Source organism: Mesoplodon mirus (assembly GCF_964341445.2).
Source record: "Mesoplodon mirus genome assembly, chromosome: 2".
Taxonomy (NCBI): Eukaryota; Metazoa; Chordata; class Mammalia; order Artiodactyla; family Ziphiidae; genus Mesoplodon; species Mesoplodon mirus.
The window spans coordinates 202,789,029-202,812,163 of NC_138977.1; the positions used below are offsets into that span (position 1 = coordinate 202,789,029).

Sequence of the window (23,135 nt, forward strand, 5' to 3'; positions counted from 1 at the left end):
AACAAAATGCGTTTGTGGAATAAAAAGTCTTTATTTCAATGAGGTTTTTTTCCTTCTTTAAAAGAAAGAGAAAAAGGAGCCACCCCCAGCACTTAGCAAGAACCCCCACAGAATGAACAAGTCTTCAGATTGGGCTGTGCAGACTACCGAGGAAATGGCGACAGCATCAGGGCACTCTGGCCTAAGATGTTAAAGAGACGATGTAATGAACAGCTGGGGATTTCTGAGGCACAACTGTATGACACTGGAAGCCCAACTGTTGGCCATCTTCATTGAGGTCAGCTACCGAGCTCGGGGTTTGACTCGCCCCTCGCCCTTTTCAAGATGGGTGTCGCCAGCTGCCGCAGCGCGCTCTGCTGCCTGCGCCTGCCCGCCCGCCCCCACGCGCCCGCCCCCACGCGCCCGCCGAAGCCGACGCGGCCCGGAGGCCGCTGAGCCCCCACCCACCCACCCCCCGCGCCCCCGTCCCCGTGCACGTGACGGGGGGCAGTTTTCCTTCTCTCCTCCCCCTCACCGAAAACCCGCCTTCTCCTGAGAGGCTGCGGCTTTCCATTGCGCCACGACAGGAATGACCGCCCTGCCAGCCAGTCAGAACGCGACGCTTCAAGTAAGACCCGCCTCCTGTTGGTCCTCAGGTTCCTTCCCGCTCACACCGGAGTCACTTCCGAAGAGAGAGAACCGCCATGAAGAGAGAAGGGGGTGCCGCCCACCTCTGCTCCGACAGCCTCCCCGAGTCCCAGCAGCAAGACGGCAACCACGCACCCAACTTCTCCAGCCACAGCACATGCCGCCGTCGCCAGCGGCGCCGACATGACAAGGCGCTGCATGCCCGCTAGGCCAGGTTTCCCCTCATCCCCAGCCCCGGGGTCGTCGCCCCCGCGCTGCCATCTGAGACCCGGTAGTACCGCCCCTGCTGCAGCGGGAAAGAGAACAGAGAGTCCTGGGGACAGGTACCGTGCAGAGGGCTTGAGAAGGGGCCGGGTCGCGGGGGCAAGGGTATGAGGGAGGACTGCGAACGGCCTCTCTTCCAGTTCCCGCCATCCTCCGCGAGCTCAGGCCTCCGCGTCCGGGGCCTGGCACACCACCGCCCCGCCTCCGCGTGGGGGCTGCTGGGAGCTGGAGTCTCCTTTTCTGTAGTTGGGACGCTGTTCTTGGTCTAGTGACCACAGCCTGGATGGCTACGGACCACCCGCCTTAGGTGGAACGTGATTTTTGTCCTTTACTTTAGCTGGACCTGGGGCCCTGACTGCTAAATGCATATTTAAGTGGTTTTCTGTACGCTGTCAGTTTTACTGATCCTAGTGGTTGAATAGGATAAGCCTTTTCTGTATTGTGGGTGAAATTATGTAAGATGTGATGAGGGAAATCCTTCCACGAATTGCTTTAAAGTCCACTACGCACAATAAGTCTTAATTTAAAAACATGCAGATTTGGAATGTAATATGTTTTCTCCTTCAGTAACTTTACGCCTCTCCAAGAGGCCAGGGTTTTTTGTAAAGATTTTGTGGGGGCTATGTAATGAGATGGGGAGTTTAATCAAATGACATCCTCTGACAATAAAACATGTTTAAATTCTCTACGCACTTGGTACTGTCTTTTTTATTTTAAGTTTAAAAGCTTGTAACGTAAGTTTAACAGAAAATGTATCTTCAGATACTGTGGTACAGGTCCACAACCCCTTATCTTAATTCAGAAAGCTATGAAAATCGAAAGTTTTCAATAAGTTTGGCACCACATCTAACTTGGCAGCCAAACCTGACCAGAACTAAGGGAAGGCTATAGATGGTCTTTATCTCATTAGGTGTGAGTGTTTGTAAGTTTTGCTGGAGAAATATTAATGTGTTTGCTTACAGGGTGCAGTCTCAGACCCCACTGGGGGCTTTACATAATGCATCCAAAAAAAAAAATTTAGAATTCTAAAACACATTTGGCCCCAAAAGTTTCAGATAAGGGTTTGTGTGCTGTTACAAATAATTTTTTAATTAGTTATAATTAGTTTAATTAGTTATAAATAAGTAATGGACCTTTCTGTGCATATGAAATTAGGGGACTGTTCTTTCTTGAAAGTCACATTCATGGTTGTTTTACAGGTTTCTTGTATGTTTTACCCAAAACCATTTTTCTCTCAGGTGTATTAACCAAAAAGGTGTAATACTTTACGGAAGAGATACAGTGTTACTTTTAGTAATTAACATAAAAACATTCAGTATTGTTTTGAGTTAATTAGCTGCTTTTTAGTCCTTTCTCATCTTTAATTCAACCAGTAACTGAAGGCATCATCCTTCTCCCCTTTGCAGACCTCTAGTATTTCTTCTTTTACCCTCTGATATAATTTATTTTATGAAAAAAATGCATAGATTCCCACTCATTCATTTCATAGCTGCTTAGCTTTTCTACCAGCATCTCAAACAAACATTGTGGACTCTCAGTAAACCATTAAGAATGGGCATTGCTATTCTAATGTGGCAAGTAAAGAGTACAAGATGTAGAAGAAGCATAACCTTCAAAGGACTTGGATTGTTCAAGTTTCCTCTGAGCATTCCAAGCTCATAGTGGATAAATATTTAGGGAAACTCATCTACTGCTTATTTTCTTTCAGCTAAAATGAATACATTTTAGCAAAATTTGCCAGAAAGGTGGTTTGTTGCTCAACATATAATAACATCCCTCTATGCAGTTGACAACTCTAAACACATGAACAAATCAGAATAAAAATTATGGTAATATGGTCCTACTTCACTTTGTGTTCATTGTAGGATGCAGAAACCCTTAAAAATTAAAACAGTTTGGTTTTTGTTATTCTTGTTAACTTTCTCCTTCCTCTGTGTTTTTCCCAGGCAACGCATTATTTTCGTAAATATCTTAAGAATTCTTAGTAAAAAATTAAGATTTTGAAACACGATTCATTCCAGTTTTTGCTGTTACTTAGATTAACATCTAACTGTAATGTATAAAGAGTATAGTATAAGGTTAGAACTTGATCCTTTCTTCCTTTTGCCCAGCACACTCTTCATCTGCCTCTCCAGACCAGCAGAATCACCCATATTTGCCATTCTACCATCTACTCTTGTTATGAGTCTGTTCAGGTTTTACTTAGTTTTTATAATCTCCATTATTCATTCAGCAAACATCTATTGAGTATTATTTTGTACCTGGCACTGGAAATATCAAGGAATAGGATCAGATCCCCTCAAGTTCTTTTCTTCTCCCACATAGCAACAAGCTTTTCAGTCCTAGGAAATACTCTACCAATTCCTTAGATCCATACTCTAGTCTTATCATTTTAGTACTATAGAGTATATAAACCTCAATACTGCTTTTATAAATTTACTCCTACAGGAAGTGCTGAATTTAATTTTTAAAATTTTTTATAATCATCTTAGCAAAGCATTATTGTCATTGTCAGAATTTGATTAAACCAGATAGTGAAATTCAGCCTATAGTCTATAAATCTAATATTCTCCACTTAATCTGAATTATTGAAGTTTTAATATTTGCTAATGTGATCCCATATTAGTTATGCTTTTATTTTCAGGAAGCAGTCAGTTATAGATTTCTTCAAACCAGCTTCAAAACAAGGTATGTATACTGTTAATGCATTTTTTGTGGGATCTTTTGGGGAGGAAGATGGAGTCAATTTTTAAATCTACTCTAAACTCTAATTAATTTGATTAAACATGGTGTTCAAAATAGAAAATGTAAAGAAGATGCAGTGTTGTTTACAAAGATAAACAAGTTCTAAACATCATGAAGAAACTTTTTGCTGTTAGGCTTTCTTAATTGAAAATATACCAGTTAATAATGTTCATAATGTATACTATTTCGATTCTGTATTAAAGTAACTTATTTCATAAGTGGAGCTATAGGGAGCTTACATGATGTAACAAAAGGGAGATTTGTGAAAGTAAGGCTATTAAATCATGTCTTAATTCCCCCCCAATAATATGTGTATCATTTAATTACCAATTTGAAAACTTTTGTGATAGCTTAATATTTTAAGTATAATAATTTATCAAATATACAAATGTAATAGTTTGTGCTATTTTTAATAACATACAATGTGTATGTGTTTTAATTGGCTATTTAGATAGACATATGTTGGATTCTCCACAAAAATCGAACATCAAATATGGAGAAAGTGGATTGTCCATCAGTGGAACAGAGCAATTTGAAAGGAAACTATCCTCACCAAAAAGATCTAAACCCAAAAGGGTGCCATCAGAAAAGAGCCCCGTCTTAGAGGCATTCATGAAAGGTGTTAAAGAGCACCATAGAGATCATGGTGTACATGAGTCACGTCAGCCTTGTGTGTCACTGGCCACCAGATGTCCAAAGGCAGTTACAAAATATGTTCCTCCTTCATATCTCTTGTCAAAAGAGACGAAGAAAAAACATCAGTCTCCAGAGGGAAGGAAGTCACATTTCATTCATGAAAATAGCAGGGAGAAGAATGATAGAGATCGAGGCAAAATCAGTGCAGATTCTAAAAAGCAGGCTGCGGTGACAGAAGCCGACATCTTCAAGAACAGCTCCAGAAGTCTTAGCAGCAGGAGCAGCCTATCCAGGCACCACCCAGGAGAAAGCCCACTGGGAGCTAAGTTCCAGTTGTCTCTAGCTTCTTACTGCAAAGAAAGAGAACTAAAGAGGTTGAGAAGGGAGCAAATGGAGCAGAGAATCAACTCAGAAAATTCTTTCTCAGCAGCAAGCACTCTTTCCTTAAAATCCTCTAGTATAGGAAGAAGATGCAAACCAAGGCAGGAACAGAGTAAACAGAATGATGTCACAGCCGGAAATAGTAATCTTTCAAACCTGGTATGTGCAATAAATGCTGAATTAGCTTGGCTACTATTTTATCATATTTAGAATACTAAATCTAAAAATGTTTGATAATTGTCAAGAAACAGTTTGGTACCTTTTGTTAGGGAAATACTGATACACAGTTTGTATAGAAGCTAGTTTCATTAAATTTCCTCCAACTGTCCGTCACGCTTAGTAAAGCATTGTTTTTTGCCCATAATTTTTTCAGACCAGGAACAAAGATCTTTCTTAATCAGGAAAGTAAGCTTTTTTTTTTAGACAACTGCAGTTATTTTTAAGTTAGGCTGCACTAAAGGGAGATTCTTGAGGGAATGGAAAATCTAAAACAACAGGAAATGGTTTAGAACAGAGGTTCTCAAAATGTTCCTGGACTAGCAACATCAGCATCACCTAGGAACTTGTTAGAAATGCAGATTCTCAGGCCCCACTCCAAACCCAATGAACCAGAAACTGAAGTAGAGTCCAGTAATCTGCAATTAACAGGCCTACCAGATTATTCTGCTGCACTTTAAAGTTTGAAAATCACTGGCTTAGGTTATATGTCTTAAGTAGTTGAGTCTGGGTCTTAGAAAACTTAGAATATGATGAAAACTATCCAGATACATCTTAAGCTCATCAAACTTCTGTTTTGAGAATTAGCATAAAAGCTGTTCCTGTCCCCTGGAAAGTCAAGTTGTTAAGTACATCTGTTTCAGAAAGCTTCTCTACATACAGAGCAACTAAAGGAAGATGAGATATCAAGAAAGTGCTATGTTGATAAGGTACTATGAAATTTTAAAACCAGATGGACCAAATATAAACCAAACTATGACATTCTAAGAGTGAATGGAGTTGTATTTTATACTGCTGGAAAATTATATTTGTAAACTCATGGGTTTGTTTGCAAGGAATTTGGTGCCTTTACCAGTGAGATTTGCTAATGATCAATAGAAGTTAGTAACATTTGGTCCATTTTCATAACATTTCAGTGTTTGGTGGTGTATCAGTACCTAAACAGAAGTGTTGAAGAGTGAGTTGTAGCCATTCGATAGGCAAATATTAGGCTATTTCTTTATTAAAATAGTACAGTACAGTGCTCTAATATTAATCTTGAGCTATTAATAAAAATTTCTAAATTTACATTATGAAAACTGACATTTTTACATATGATACAAATGTACTTCATTTTTATGAAAAGACTTAAGAATTTAAAATATTTTATTATAGAAGTTTGGGTTTACCTCCAAATTTGGTGCTTGCTTTATTCAGTCTAGAAATCTGTGTTCAAATATTATGAAGAAAAGTTCACATTCTTGACCGTTCCCAACTCCTAATTAATTTCTTCTCATTTTGCTAATAGGAAAATGGACCTCTCTCAAGAAAAAGATCCTCTTCTGATTCATGGGAACCTGCCTCAGGTAGAATCAAAATTAAATTTCAGAATTTTAAATAAATTTACATCTTAATGGCACTGTTTTTTACTTAAATTTGTTTAAATATGCAGTTTCCTTCCTAGAGGTAAATTGGGTGTCTCAGATTAGTTAAAAGTTTGGTAATGTTATATTCAGAAGGAATAGTTCTTGAATTCAGTATGTGTAAACAGTGGTTTGTCTTGACTCTTTTCTGCCTTCTTCAAGAGTTCCTAACAGTGTGCTTCTCATATTGGTACTCAGTGTTCTACTTTTGAATCCTTGGCTACATTAAGAAGCATAATCTTAAATTCTTGGAATTACGGACTGAGGTCTTGATATTATAGATGCTTTGTTTAAGTTTGAAACTGTTATCAAGGTCCAAAACTGTTTCTTAATATTTCAAATACAAAGGTCCCTTTTTAATATCAAATTCAAGGACACCTACATGATATTAATTTGTACTTTCAGTAACTGTTGATTGAGAAAATACATAATAACAAACAGCTACTGTTAATTCAGTAATTCTTAAAGTATTCTTTTTTAACTAGAAGATAGAACAGTGTAAAATTCAAACACCGCAGAAATGTATAAAATAGAAAATAAAAGGCCCCCAGAAATGCCAACTGTTCAGAATAGTCTGGTGTATCAAATTTCTTTTTCTGCTATAACTGCAGACTTTGAAAAATGGACATAAATTTCCAGTCAGTAAGATACATTGGACATAGTGATAATAGCCAACATTTATTGAGCACTTACTGTGTGCCATGCTTTTAATCATTTGATTCACATCCTTATAAGGTGGTTACTTTTAGAGATGAAAAAATAGGTACAGAGAGACAGTTCTAACTCATTCTTCTTCAGGTTTCATGTAAAACTCTGTTTTTTATACATTCTAGAGGTGTACTGCATTTTGACCAAGTGATCTTGAGTCTTAAAATCCATCTGCAGCCAAGGCTGAAATCATATTTTACTATTGTAGAAGGACCTTCTAGGATAAAAGAATAAATTTGAGGTTTTATGTGTTTTTTAATTTTTAAAAATTTTACAGTATTGTTGGTTTTAGTGATCAAATTTTAGTGGATTTTGACATTATAGTACAAGAACAATAATTTCTCAGCCATGAGCCATGAGATTGCTCCTGTACTGTGTTACATATTTGTAACACTAAATAAATGATCACTTTGCACTGAGGTGAATGGAAAACAAAGTATCTTTAGGCTAGCTCTGCTAGTATAAGGGACCACTGGTGGTGGTGTTGCCACCAAGCTCTGTTCAGCATTTTTTTCTCTGATAATGACTAAGATAAAAATTCTCTTCAGTTCATGGGTTTGCAGATTTCATCAGTGGTGACTAAAGTAGTTTCCCATATACTGTTTCCCGCATTCTTGAACACTGCTTGAAAAGGATGCTTTCTACATATTTTCAGAGGCAGGTTTAAGGTAATTGCCTTCACTTGTTTTTGTTTCTGTTTTTGTTTTTTTTGCGGTACGCGGGCCTCTCACTGTTGTGGCCTCTCCGGTTGCGGAGCACAGGCTCCGGACACGCAGGCTCAGCGGCCATGGCTCACGGGCCCAGCCGCTCCGCGGCATGTGGGATCTTCCCGGACCGGGGCACGAACCCATGTCCCCTGCATCGGCAGGCGGACTCTCAACCACTGCGCCACCAGGGAAGCCCCAACTTGTATTTTTATTTCTAATATGTTTGCATGTTTTCATAATCCTCATTAATAATTATGGTGTTGTAATCTCAGTAAGCATACATTTATACTTCAGTTGAATATCAACAGAATATAAAGGGCATAAGGGGATTTTTCACTCTAGATAACATGAAGAATGTTTATCTTAATCTGATAGATAAATAATGAATAGATATTAATAATCCAAATATTATGTTATATTTATATTACTGCTAACTACACTTAACAGTTGTGGTGATATACATAATCACACATTCATTAATCACACACAAGTTCAGGGATTTCAAAAATGTTGGTAGGGTAGGCATTTAGCTCTTTGATCTTCCAGAGCCCTGTCCTTTGGCTGAATTCTGAGGACCAACTTAATCCCTCCCTAGTTTATTCCATAATTTATTAATAACCAATCCCCTATTGAGCATTTGGAGTTTTCCTTTTTTTCTTTTTACAAATTCAGTCCCTATCTTATCTGAGCATTTTATATGTTAATAGATATTTGAAGTGTTGTAAAACAAACATTCAGCCTACAGGTTGTACAAGAAGTATGAAAAGAATCATGAAATGTTTATAGTTACATTACTGCCCTAGAGAGCTTGCAAAAGGAGACCTGTAGTACCAATTCACCCTCCTCTTAACACTAGATGTTAAAAGCTCTTAATAAGCTGATTTATTAATAAACTTATTTATTAATAAGCTTCCCTGTGGCTCAGTGGTTAAGAATCTGCCTGCCAATGCAGGGGACACGGGTTCGAGCCCTGGTCTGGGAAGACCCCACATGCTGCAGAGCAACTAAGCCTGTGCGCCACAACTACTGAGCCTGCGCTCTAGGGCCCACAAGCCACAACTACTGAGCCCGTGCGCCTAGAGGCTGTGCTCTGCAACAAGAGAAGCCCGCGCATGGCAGTGAAGACGAGCCCCTGCTCGCTGCAACTAGAGAAAAGCCCGCATGCAGCAACAAAGACCCAATGCAGGCAAAAGTAAAATAAATAAATTAAAAAAAAAAAAAAAAAACACCGTCCACTTTAAAAAAATAATAATAAGCTGATTTTTCCTAAACTTTGCCCACAGTTTTTCTTTCCTCCTAGGTAAGTCTTTACTTCTTAAACAAAGCAGGAATTTCCCCTCATTACTAGCTGTGTATAAATTGACTTCTCTAAGGAAATGGAGCAAAACTCAAATTGGCAGCTCTGTAGCTTTTTTGTAACCCCCAAACTTAAGATAATCAGTGTAAGTCTTCTCTTTTTCTTAGTTATCTGATTTCTCATCCTGCCCTATAAGGGACCTCTGTCCTTTTTTATAAGACATTTAACCCCAGAAAACTTAGTGGGCATGGAATGATTTCTCAGGTAATAAAAATATCTGTAGAAGAATGTAGATAGGAGCATTTGTTTATTAATTGATTTTTCATTCTTATAAATTGAGTTTTCCAGAGTATGTATTGATCAGGTTATGTAAATAATTGCTTAACTCTTCAGTTTTTTTGGTTTTTGTTTTTTAAATCAAGCTGTTAAGAATTTGGGGATATCTGTCCATGTGCAGAAAGAACTTGATTTAGAGAAATTTGATTTTGAGAATACTAGTTATATAAATAGTGAATTTTTAATGAATAATAAATTTTAAGAGTGAATTAATGAAACATCACATTTTTAAACACAGAAATTTAAAAAAACTGGTTAACTCAAATATATGTGCTTCTGGATGGTATATGTGCTTCTGGATGGAGCTCCTAACACAGAGACAGGTTGTATTAGTTTCCTAGGGCTGCCATAACAAAGTTCCTAAACCTAGGTGGCTTAAAACAACAGAAATTTATTGTCTCATGATTCTGGAAGCTGGAATTCCCAAACTAAGGTTATCAGCAGGACCATGCTCTCTCTTAAAAACTATAGGGGAGACTCCTTTTACTTGACCTTCCAGCTTCCGGCATTTGTCTACAATCCTTAGCATTCCTTGACTTGTAGGTGCATCACTCCAGTCACGTGGCATCTTCTTCCTATGTGTCTTCATGTTATCTTCCTTCTGTATGTCTTTCTCCATGTCCAAATTTCCTCTTTTTATAAGGACACCAGTTGTGTTGGGTTAGGACCCACTCTAATGACCTCATTTTAATTTGATTGCCCCTATAAAGACCCTATTTCTAATTCAGGTCACATTCTGAGGTTCTGGGAGTTAACACTTCAACATATCATTTTGGGAGCTACAGTTCAACCCATTAACACAGCTGAAGACTAGAGGGATACATGGGAAAGAATAAACAATTTAATAGTAGGGGAAAAGACTTAGGGGAATTTTTTTTAATTGAGAAATTAAAAATTTTCTGCCTTCAACTAGTTATTGTGTATGTTGTTTTAAGGTACTATAAATTTAGCTGTAAAAGTGTTACATTTCTAGAACCAGGTAGGCTTTAGTCTAAGAAAGAGTATATGCACTTTGAGGAAAAGTGCCTTTAGGATCCTTTCCTTGATACGGATATGCAGTTTTTTAGTGTTTTGGGTTGTAACACCTCTAATTCTATTTAGGAGGTAAACTTTTAATAGCTTTTGAATGAAAATGAGCATTTGTCATTAGCATTGGACTAAATTTCATGGACACTAGTATTTATCAATTAATAAATAAAATATTAACTCTGTTTCCTCATTCCATATGTAGCTAATAATCTCAGCCTAAACTTTTAGAATTTAAACATTTTGTCAGGGTATTCTAGACACTTACTGAATAAACTTTAATAAGATAGGAAAGTATACTTTTCACTAATCTGGCAAAAATTAAATTTTAGCAGGCTCTAAGCAGAATAAATTCCCTGACAAAAGAAAAAGGAACTCTGTGGACTCAGATCTGAAAAGCACAAGAGAATCTATAATGCCAAAAGCAAAAGAGTCCTTCCTTGAGAAGCGTCCTGTTGGACCACATCAGAGAGAAAAATTTATAAAACATATTGCACTGAAGACACCTGGTGGTGTATTGCGCTTGGAAGATATATCCAAGGAACCGAATGAAGAAGCTGATTGCTCCTCTGCAGGCTTGGCACCTTCAAATTCTGGGCACCATTCTTCCAGGAATAGTGACCAAATTCGTGTGGCAAGTACCAAAGAGACTAAGATACAGAAACCCCACTTATCTTTACCTCAGGAAAAGTCTGCAGTTAAAAAAGCTAGCAACCTTCAGAAAAATAAAACTGCTAGCTCTGTGGCATCACAGGAGACAAAACTTCTACCTTTACTTTCCCATGTTCCAAGTGCTGGTTCCTCTCGGGTTCCATTAAATGCTAAAAATTGCACTCTTCCAGTTCCTAAAAAAGATAAAGAGCGTTCCTCATCTAAAGAATGTTCTGGGCATTCTACAGAGTCCTCCAAACACAAGGAACACAAAGCAAAGACTAATAAGGCTGATTCTAACGTATCTACAGGGAAAATTTGTGGGGGATCTTTGCATTCAGAATATGGCACTGCTACAAAGTCTCCCCCGGCTGCTTTGGAAGTTGTGCCATGTATTCCGAGCCCAACAGCACCTTCAGATAAAGCCCCTTCAGATAAAGAGAGTTCAGGAAATTCCAATGCAGGTAGCAATGCACTGAAAAGAAAACTAAGGGGTGATTTTGATAGTGATGAAGAAAGTTTAGGTTATAACCTAGACAGTGATGAGGAAGAGGAAACATTAAAATCACTGGAAGAAATAATGGCTTTGAACTTCAATCAGACTCCTGCAACTACAGGAAAGCCTCCTGCTCTTTCTAAGGGGCTTAGATCTCAGTCATCAGACTATACGGTAAGTAGTTTTATGACATTTATCTTTACTTGAAGAGAGAAAGATGGATTGACTAGTGAAAGAGGGATAGATTGTTAGAACTTACTTTAAAATTCACTGTTTGTTACAACTTACAATTAGACTGAAAGTGGTATAGTTCTTTTTTGGTTAATGGATTTCCCATATCTTCAGCTTTATAACTGTAAATCAGTGGTCTCCAAACTTTTTTTGATCACACACACATTTATTAGTAAAAATTTTGAGCATGTACCCCAATATATATGTATACCTATAGATTATATACATGTACTACTATACTACTATGTACTTTCTGAAGCATATGAAGAAAACAGAATTTGAAAGGAAGAAGAAAAAAGTGTTTTCCTATATAAGTTATATAGAAGTTACAATAGAGTAAGTTCTACTGGAGTTTCTATAGAAGTTCCATATAAATAGAAGTTCTATTATTTTCTTCCTGCACCCCAATGGATCACCTTGCACACCCCCTGCTTTGGAGACCACTGCTGTAAATGAAGGTAGAGTGTAGAAATGTTGTTAATTGTGGTGTGCAATTTTATTTATAAAGTGCTTCATTCTATCTTGGGAATAAGCTGAATTAAATTCTCGTGTGTAAAATTTGGTGGGGAAGGTGTTAATGTTTCATGGTAACACCTAAAAATTAGTAGTTTAATTCCACTAAAATAGAATTTAAAAATAAAGACAGGGTAGCTGTGGAGCCCTTGGGTGTTGACAGTCAGTTCCTAAGGCTAGCAGGGTTTTTATAAGTAGTGCCTTTCCTAATAGATGGTAAAATCAAATTGCCTGCAGTACAAAATTCTAGATTTAAAGCATGATGGTGAAAATTACCTTTTTAAGAAAGATATCCTCCTGGCCCAGGTTATTGAAATAGAAAATATTTTTTAGTCTTCTGAATAATTTAAAACATCCCAATTCTTCTACTAAGGTATGTTATAAAGTATTCCCAAATTTTCTTCTTGTTTTAGGAACATGTTCATAGTGGAACTTATACAAATACTTTAGAGCGTCTAGTGAAGGAGATGGAAGACACACAAAGGTAGGTTAGCATCGTGACTATCTTGCTAAATTTAACATACTGTTTGTATGGCTGGCTTTTAATTTACCTTAAAAAAACATGAGAAATTAGCATGTATTTTGTGCTAGTGCTATTATAACAGTCTTGCTGTCAACTATGTTAGAAATAAGGTGTTCTTATTTACAGGCTGAATCAGAAGATCCTGGTTTTTATGGCGTACTGCATTAATTAATAGTACGAATTCCTTTCTGCTTACCGCAGCTGGTATCTGGTAGCTGAAGTTCTTGATCAAAAGCATAGGTAGAAATTTTTTTTTTTTTTTTTTATTGTGACAAAAATATATAACATAAAATTTACCATTTCAGTCATTTTTAAATGTATAGTTCACTGGCATTACCATACATTTCACATTGTTGTGCAACCATCATCACCATCCATCTCCAGAACTTTTTTTTTTTTTTTTTTTTTTTTTTTTTTTTCTTTTTGCGGTATGCGGGCCTCTCACTGCTGCGGCCTCCCCCGTTGCGGAGCACAGGCTCCGGACGCGCAGGCCCAGCGGCCATGGCTCACGGGCCCAGCCGCTCCGCGGCATATGGGATCCTCCCAGACCGGGGCACGAACCCGCATCCCCTGCATCGGCAGGCGGACTCCCAACCACTTGCGCAACCAGGGAGGCCCCATCTCCAGAACTTTTATTTTCCATCTTCCCTAACTGAAATTTTATACCCGTTAAACAATAACTCCCTATTCTCCCCTTCCCTCTAGCCCCTGGCAACTACCACTCTTTCTGTTACTATGAAATTGACTATTCTAGATACCTCATATAAATGGGATCATACAGTATTTGTCCTTTTATGACTGGCTTATTTCACTTAGCATACTGTCTTCAAGGTTCATCCATGTTGTAGCATGTGTCAGAATTTTCTCTTTGAATTTTTGAATTTTATTTATTTTTTTATACAGCAGGTTCTTAAGAGTTATCTATTTTATACATATTGGTGTATATATATCAATCCCAATCCCCCAGTTCATCCCACCACCACCACTCCCCCCGCCATTTTACCCCCTTGGTGTCCATATGTTTGTTCTCTACATCTGTGTCTCTATGCTCTGCAAACGGTTCATCTGTACCATTTTTCTAGGTTCCACGTATATGCGTTAATATACAATAATTGTTTTTCTCTTTCTGACTTCACTCTGTATGACAGTCTCTAGATCCATCCACGTCTCTACAAATGACCCAATTTCGTTCCTTTTTAAGGCTAAATAATAATATTCCACTGTATGTATATACCTCATTTTATTTATCCATTTATCTATTGATGGACGCATTTGGGTTGCCTCTGTTTTTTGACTACTGTAAATTTTGCTGCTATGAACATGGGTGTACAAATTGTCTCTTCAGATACCCACTTTAAGTTCTTTTGTGTATATACCCAGAAGTGGAATTGCTGGATCATATGGTAATTCTATACATAATTTTTTGAGGAATTGCTGTACTGTTTTCCATAGTGGCTGTACCATTTTATATTCCTACCAGTAGTGCACATGGGTCCAGTTTCTCTACCTCCTCACAAGCACTTGGTTTTTCTGGTTTTTTAATGATAGCCATCCTAACAGGTATGAAGTGGCACCTTCATACTTGTTAAACATTTGTATGCCGTCCTAGTCCAAGTTTTGAAACGAGTATAACCAGAAGTGGTATTTCTACATCAAATTACTCTTTTGAGGAAGAAGTTTAGAATTATTACTGATAACCCCCCCATACACACACATAGATACAGAAATCAAAAAGTTTGGGAATTATAATAACCCCAATGATATTTATGTAACTAGTTGCAAACTGCTTTTGTTTATGAAAGGGGAAAAATAATATTCCTTATTAGTTAAAAGACTATCCTTGAAACTAATGCAGAGAAATTCACTGAAACCTCAGTTGGCTTGAAGTTGGTATATATGTGTCTTTAAGTAGCTAAGCATAGGAATTGCAGACAGTTAGTAAGTGAGGAGTATTCCCCTTTCTGGATTTAACTGGAGAAATTTGTCTCTACTATAAAATTCTTTTTTTTTTTTAATTTTTTATTTTTAGCTGCACTGTGCAGCATGTGGGATCTTAGTTCCCCAACCAGGGATGGAACCCATGCCCCCTGCAAGGGAAGCATGGATTCCTAACCACTGGACTGCCAGGGAATTCCTGTCAACTGTAAAATTCTTTAAAAGTTTCATGAATTCATGTGATTTGTGATGTCAGATCTGAAGTTGCTTATTTAAAATTGAACATTGCACAGACCAAAGGCAGAGGTTCTAGTTTGATCTGATGATTAACTCTTTCCTGTAGTGATAGAGCAGTGCCTTTACTGGTCATTTACTGTTGTATTATACTCATCTACTGTGGGGCTGGAGCTGGGAACAAGGACCTTGGTTAAAGTAACTTAATCTTGGCAAGCAATATAAGCAAGGACTCCAGAGCTAAACTCTCTGGCTTTGAATCCCAGCTCCTTACATTGTGAGCTTGAGCAAGTTAGCTTTTCTAATGCCTGTTTCCTCATGTATGAAATGGGTAATAATCTACCTCATGGAATTGTTGTGAGGGTTAAAAGAGTTAATACATGAAGTCCTTGGTACAGTGTCATAGTAACTGCTTAGTAAGTGTTGGGTGTTGGTGATAATCACAGTGACAATGGTGATGACTACTGTTTCTAGAAAGCCTAGTTAACATTATCAGGTTGTTGGTCTACTGGAAGTCCAATGAGCATTAAAGATTAGAGGGATAATCAAATCAGTGGTGTTTATTCTTTGTGGTTTTTCCTCCTCCGATCTCTAAATGATTTGGACATCTTTCTTGAAGTCCTAGCCGTAAAGAAATATTCAAATCTTTTAATAAGAGTTTTCTTTGGTGCTGCTTTTAGACATACCCTAAAAATAAAAAAATCTTTAGTTTAAGCCATTTATTATAACATTCTTTCGATTCTCAGGCTAGATGAACTGCAGAAGCAACTACAGGAAGACATAAGGCAGGGCCGAGGCATTAAATCCCCAATCAGAATTGGCGATCAAGACAGTACAGATGATGAAGATGGCCTCTTAGAAGAGCACAGGTATGTGTAATATCTTTGTAAACGGTGGTGTATCATAACTAGACTTATGATGATCATTTTGCAATGTATAGAAGTACAAAATCAATATGATGTTGTGTAATAGGAACTAACAGTATTGTAGGTCAGTTATACTTCAAAAACAAACTCAAAGAAAAAGATCAGATTTGTGGTTACCAGAGGCAGAAGGTTTGGGGGAGAGAAGATTGAATGAAGGTGGTTAAAATGTACAAACTTCCAGTTATAAGATAAATAAGTACTAGGGATGTCATGTACAGCATGAGAAATATAATTAACACTGCTTTATGTTGTGTATGAAAGTTGTTGAGAGAGTAAATCCTAAGAGTTCTCCCCACAAGAAAAAATTTATTTTCCTATTTCTTTAATGTTGTATCAGTATGAGATGGTGGATGTTCACTAAACTTGTCATAATCATTTCATGATGTATGTAAGTCAAATCCTTATGCTGTATATTTTAAACAGTTCTGTATGTCAGTTATACCTCAATAAAACTGGATAAGTAAATAAATAAAATCAGAGGAAAAAAGAGCACAGGGACAGCATTTTTCATGATGTATGCTGTATTAAAAATACATTTTAAAATTTTGTTTTCCTAAAATAAATGGGCCATTGATGGTTATTTACTCTGTGAATAATCTATGATGGGTTTTTAATCCATCTGGGGTGGATTTGAAAGGCAGATTTTAAGGCCAAGTTACATTTTTGTCTTTTCACACAGACAGATTTAGTGGCTTTGGACTATAACTATTCAATACTAGCAAAAAGTGGGAGAGCAGAACATGTGTTCTCATGTTCATCTTCTAATGTGGGATTAATAGTGGTCCTAAGAAAAGGGTTTTTTGCACCCAATCTTTAAATACAAAATTATATGCAGTATAACTGTTCAGTATTCAATAACTTCTTTTTTTCAGAGAATTTCTAAAGAAATTTTCAGTTACAATTGATGCTATTCCTGATCATCATCCAGGCGAAGAAATATTTAATTTCCTTAATTCTGGAAAAATTTTCAATCAGTATACCTTGGATTTAAGAGACTCTGGTTTTATCGGACAAAGTGCTGTAGAAAAGCTTATTCTTAAGTAAGTAGGAAAATAGACATTTAACTCTTTCTTGTATAAAAATTGAAAGATTTCTGACTGATGTAAGCTTCTGAAAGGTTAATTTCTATTCTGACCTATCCAGTTTCCTCATCCTCTTACTTATTACTGTTGCTCTTTGTGTTTTATTATTTAGTTATAGGAAGCAGTATAAGGTAGTCGCTTGGCATATTACATGCCTTTATTAGTTAGGGTTAAGATCAGTATCTAATGACAGGGACTGTCAAAATAACAAGGCTTAGGGAGGCGCAAGAGGGAGGGGATATCAGGATATATGTATACATATAGCTGATTCATTTTGTTATACAGCAGAAGCTAACACAACATTGTAAAGTAATTATACTCCAATAAAGATGTTAAAAATAAATAAATAAATAAAATAACAAGGCTTAAACAAGAAGTATATTTCTTTCTGATGTGGAAGAAGTTCAGAGGTGGGAAGTCCAGGGCTGGTGTTTCACCATATAATCTTTCTTCCCCACCATCCTTAGCACCTGGTTGCTTCAGGTGCTACTGGAGCTCCAGCCTTTAAATTCCCAGAAACCCCACACAACATTTCTACTTATGGTTAGTTGGGTAGAACTTAGTCAACGTGGCCACACCTAGCTACAAGGAAGGCTGAGAAGTGATTTTTATTTCAGGCAGCCAGTGTGCCCAGCTAAAAACCCCAGGGTTCAGTTACCAAGAGGAAAGACAAGAATAAATGTTGGGATTAACAGTCTCTACCACAATACTCAAACTGGTCTAATTTCTCTCAGTACGTGATAGCTCAGATCCAGAGAGATCACATTAATTGTGGTGCTGAGTTTTATGGAAGTACAAACCCAAGTTGGCAAAAGCAAACGATGCTCTGAGACTTGATAGGCTCTTCAACACTGCCAGCTACTGTAGATTTGACCACCAGATAAATCTGGAGCCAAGCCAACAGATTGGTTCAGCTTTAGGCCATTGATTGAATTTCTAATGAGTAACCCATCCACACTGGGGTAGAGTCCACCTCCACGGACTGCAATGGTTTGCTTGCTCATTTCCCTGATTATGTCAGATGTGGTAGTGGTAGAAGTTTCTTGCCATGAAGATAACAATCATATTGATTTCACTGTATTTTTTCAGATCAGGAAAAACAGATCAGATTTTTTTGACAACACAAGGCTTCCTTACCTCTGCTTATCACTATGTCCAGTGTCCTGTACCTGTGTTAAAGTGGCTGTTTCGGGTAAGAGAAATATTTGGGGGGTATAGTTGCCTCTTTCTATATTTCCCAGTCAAAAATAAACTTCTAAAATATAATCTTATTTGCACATTACTAGAGAAAAAATCTAGCATATCAAACCCAGGATTTTAGTGGGCTAGAATGAAGCAAGAAGAGTCAGAATAAAGAGATTATAAAAGAAATGCTAAGGCTTCCCTGGTGGCGCAGTGGTTGAGAGTCCGCCTGCCGATGCAGGGGACATGGGTCTGTGCCCTGGTCCGGGAAGATCCCGCGTGCCGCGGAGTGGCTGGGCCCGTGAGCCGTGGCCACTGAGTCTGCGCGTCCGGAGCCTGTGCTCTACGACGGGAGAGGCCACGGCGGTGAGAGGCCCGCGTACCAGTTAAATTCAGAAAGGGGAATACTCCTCACTTACTAACTGTCTGCAAAAAAAAAAAAAAGAAGAAGAAATGCTAATGCAGATAGTGTGCAGGATAGGCAATAATGCTAGTTGTGCCTAAGACGTTTCATCCCACTGGTAAATCACTGTTGTAGTTTGCTTTAGAAGAAGTCTTCTAATGCTTGCGTACCTGGTGGGATTTTTTTCTACCTTTTCCCCCCTGTTTTTGTGGAGGTGCCTACATACATTTTTAGGATTTGACTTGTATACTGATATTTCCCCATTCATAACTGGGTGCGGGGAGTGCAAATCCAACTGAATATTTCTTTTCCCCATTCGTATTTAACTTTTAAATCCACTTAAATAATTAATTTTGTATTATCTACATGGTAACTTTATAAATTTCAGTGATATCAGAGAACTGTAACTACTATATATGTGAAGTGAGAAGTGGGAAAAATATATGCAGTTTCTATTCTGGGCTTTAAGGTTACATTTCAGAGAATCTCATATTTGCAAGAACTAGATATTCCAATATAGTTTTTCATGCATTTTTCATATAGCTGCCATGTTTGAGTGCCAACTGTGCCAGGTTCTGGAGAGAACAGCAATTTAAAAAATCAGTGTTTCTGATTTCATGAAACCCACATTCTAGTATAGAGGAGATAGACAATAAACAGGTGTGTGTACGTTTATAGATATGTCAGATGGTAAATGGGAGAAGGGCATTCTAGGCAGAGAGAATAACAGGTGGGACAGACTGTGGGGCAGGAGCATTTGCTTCCAGTGGTTAGGAGCTCACTACTTGGATCCCAGTGATTTTTTTTTTTTAAACAGTCCTAATTAAATCAAAATTTGCCTCCAAATGGTTTTTTAAGTAGTAGTACTAATTATCTTTTCTGTAGCTTCCCACAGTATGCCTCATCTGTCTTAACAGTCCTTCAGTTAAACAACTATCATGACCCTCATTACTCCCCACACTAAACTTTCTCGAGTCACTAAATATCCAGTCCCTTTACTGATCACCTTTCTGAATGACCTTTAGCTTGTCAGTTTCCCTCCTAAAATGTCCTCCTTCCCCCCAGTAAATGAATATATGCTCCAGATAAGGTCTTTCCTACCAGCAGTTTCCAGCAAGGCTCTTACGCATCTACCCCCGCCCCCACATATTTATGTTTATTGCGATTCAAAACTTCATTTGTTATCACACCAGGACCTCTTTATTCTCTAATTATGTAATATATCTTTTCTTAAACTTACAAGTAGGACTTTGCATTTATCTGTGTTTTCATCTTGTTGGTGTGGGCCTATCATTTTAGCCTTTAAAACCCTAATGATGACATACAAGCATATCTTCATGCAAGCAGCTTTTTATACTCTATATTTATTCTTTGAAAAGCAAACTAATAATCATTTGTTAAGTGCTTTTTCTGTGTAAGACACTTTGTCTTGTTTCTCCTTTTCAATTCCAAGTCCCTTTTTCATGAAGGAGAGACTTACCAACTTATAAGTTTTTTTTTAATAAAGTATGTCAGAATTCATTTTAATGCTATAGTCCTGATAGTTTGAAATTTAATTGTTAAAATGTAATTGAAATGTTTACATCTTCATGATTTTATCATGTGTCTAAACATAGTTGACCAGAAAGACAATGTGAGCAGAATATGTGCTGTTTTATAACTTTTTTTTTTCAGGTAACAATAAATTATTGAGTATTTTCATCTTAGTAGAAACATGTTATCATTCTTTTTAATGGCTTTATATTGTATACTATATTGTAATAGTAGTAGTATTCCTTTGTAGTGCTGTACCATGATTTATTTATTTATTTAACCCAATCTCAATTGACAGACATTAGATTGTTTTATATATATGTATGTATCTCTTTACATATTTATTTATCTTCATGTACTGTATTGCCCACCTTAAAATTCATCACCCCCCACAAAAAGATTATTATGCAGAACTTGTCCAGTGTCCAACATGGCTTTGAATGGTGCTGCCCCTAGTGGCTGAGTGTAATGACTCAAACATCATAGCAAAGACATTTTTTCACATAGGTTGACTTGGAAATGACACAAGTTATATGCCTGATTGAAACCAGAGTTTAGGCTCTTCACCCTTATATTTTAGATTTAAATTTATTATAATCATAATCCATGGTTTCAAAACAAAAGAGAAATAGAAATACAACATGTTTTTTCTACAAAACCACTTTAAAATAACTTTCAGTATGTTATGATTTTTTAACATCTTTTAAACTTGAGATTTCGTTCCCAGAAAGTTGTCTTGTAAAATTACATTAATTATATGCTTCTGTATATAAATTCCTGTACGTTAAAAAGGCTGAGTAGAGCAAAGTGCAAGGACAATGACTTTGCATAAATATTACCAAATGACTTTACAATTTTTACCAAATTACACTCATACTGGAGATACTCCCTCTTTCCTTGTGAACACTGGGTATTATGAAAACTCTTAATCTTTACCAGTCTTGAAGTCAGCTGATGATATCATGTCATTTTTCTTTGCATTTCTTTGATTACTAGTGATTCTGAATAGCTCTTAAAAATATACATTGGTCTATTAATTTGTATATTTGTATCTTTTCAAATATTTTTACTAGTTTGTGGTTTGATTTTTGCTTGTGATGTGATTCATTTAATAGCCTTCCCCTTTATGGTCTTTGGGTTTCATGGCATAATATGAACTAGAAAGGTATTTTTGATAGTTTTTAAAGTTATATTTATCTAATTATAGATGAAAGTTGTAAAAAAAAAAAAAGAAAGAAAACAAGCAGCATGTTAGAATGGAAAGGGCTCTGACTTACAAATCAGACCTGGATTTAAATTCCAACTCATGTATTATGTTGGGTGGAGTATGTTCATCTCTCTGAGCCTCTTTGCTCTTTCTTCTCTCTTAATACTCTATCATTTATCTACTTTGGCAGATGATGTCAGTTCATACAGACTGTATTGTGTCTGTGCAGATTTTAAGTACATTAATGGAAATAACAATAAGAAATGGTGAGTAGATAAATTTATTGTGATTAACAGTGTGAATTATTGGTTGCTTTGTACATGATCTCTTTCATATTACTAAACAATTAGGATATTTGGATATATAGAATAAAAAATTATTTTTGTAATATAAAGTCCTTAATAATGAAATGAAACTCCAATAAAAAATGAGTGCATTTTTCTAGTTGCATTGAGAAAAGGGTATAAGATCTTGCAAGTGGCATCCCTTACCTAATTTTTACCAAGACATAGCTTACTGTGCTGGATAAGTGGAAATAGTTGCAAGTTTATTTAGCCAATTAACTTTGATGGCTTTTTGGTGAGCAACAGTATTGTACTGATTATGCACTGAGAATATTGAAAGTATCCACTGCAAAACTGTGACAGTTGCATTCTTACCTTTGAGATCCCTTATAATGAAACAAGCATTGTGATTTACCTTTTTCACTTGTTCTAAGGCTTGGGACTATATAGGCACTGAACATGGTGAAATCTTTGTGTTAGCAGTAGTTGGTTTTTTACTGTTGTTATTTTCCAGTCTTTTGCAAATGTTCCTCCTGAGTTACACCCTTTTATCCATCACTTGCAGATATTTTGTTTATAAATGTCATTTCCTTCACATTTATTTGAAAATCTGTAATTCCTATATGATCATTCTAAATAACTATATGGTTAACATATCATTACCAGCTGCCATTTCTATAAAATCATAGTAATAATCCATGTTTCATGTGCAGACTGTCATCTTGCAACTATGGTTTTGTGAACCCAGGATTTGGGATAAAATATTTTCTTCTGTTAACTAGATACCTTCAGTGAATCACCAGTTTGGCCTTGGATCCCATCATTGTCTGATATAGCTGCTGTGTTTTTCAATATGGGAATTGATTTTAAATCTTTGTTTCCTCTGGAGAATCTTCAGCCAGACTTTAATGAAGATGATCTAGTGTAAGTGTTCTTTTCATAATTAACTCCAAAAATTGTCTTCTAAACAATTTATATATAAACAGTTAATATTCATTTGATAAATTCACTATTCATGCTTGATTTTTTTTTAATCTTAAAGTTGAAATGGATCTTGAATTAGATATATTCTTAACATCTAACTTAATCTAAATGCCATCAGCATGTTTAACAGGGAAAAAATGGGAACATTTTTTAAATTAAAAAAAAATTTTTTAAATAAGACTGCCTATTGTTATTTACCATTATTTTGGAGCTACTGGCCAAAACAATTAGACAAGAAAAAAGAAGAGATATAAAGATAGGAAATGAGTTGGTGAAAGATTCATTATTTGCAGAAAAAGTGATTTAATATATACATAGAAGCCTAAGAATCAACTGAAAATCTATAGCAAACCAGTAAGAGAATTTGGTATGGATGCCAGGGTACAATGTTAATAAAGAGAAATAAGTAACCTTAAGGTATATGAACTGTAGCTAGTTAATAGATACACTTCATTTGCAATAGTAAGAAAAATATATTAAATACCTTGGACTAAAATAGAAGTGTGTGTGTGCGTGTGTGTGTGTGTGTGTGCGTGCATTACTAAGAGACAAAAAAGAAGACCAGATAGGAAAATTCAGCATCATAAATACATTAGAGCTACCCC

General features: G+C 36.7%; 1 protein-coding gene across 3 annotated transcripts in view; it reads left to right on the forward strand.

Annotated features, from left to right (window-relative positions):
- Positions 1 to 486: 486 nt before the first annotated feature.
- Positions 487 to 23,135, forward strand: part of SLF2 (SMC5-SMC6 complex localization factor 2) — a 42,647-nt gene continuing 19,998 nt past the window's right edge. The window contains exons 1-11 of one of the 3 annotated variants that reach the window (XM_082601364.1): positions 487 to 950; positions 3,536 to 3,579; positions 4,088 to 4,812; positions 6,158 to 6,215; positions 10,679 to 11,667; positions 12,651 to 12,721; positions 15,676 to 15,798; positions 16,728 to 16,895; positions 18,027 to 18,129; positions 21,453 to 21,528; positions 22,329 to 22,470. In XM_082601364.1, the coding sequence (XP_082457490.1) occupies positions 811 to 950; positions 3,536 to 3,579; positions 4,088 to 4,812; positions 6,158 to 6,215; positions 10,679 to 11,667; positions 12,651 to 12,721; positions 15,676 to 15,798; positions 16,728 to 16,895; positions 18,027 to 18,129; positions 21,453 to 21,528; positions 22,329 to 22,470 (2,639 nt within the window). In that variant the 5' untranslated portion in view covers positions 487 to 810. Of the gene's footprint in view, positions 1,576 to 3,535; positions 3,580 to 4,087; positions 4,813 to 6,157; positions 6,216 to 10,678; positions 11,668 to 12,650; positions 12,722 to 15,675; positions 15,799 to 16,727; positions 16,896 to 18,026; positions 18,130 to 21,452; positions 21,529 to 22,328; positions 22,471 to 23,135 lie in introns of those variants that run through there. The other 2 variants (XM_082601365.1, XM_082601366.1) reach the window with 2 other exon arrangements.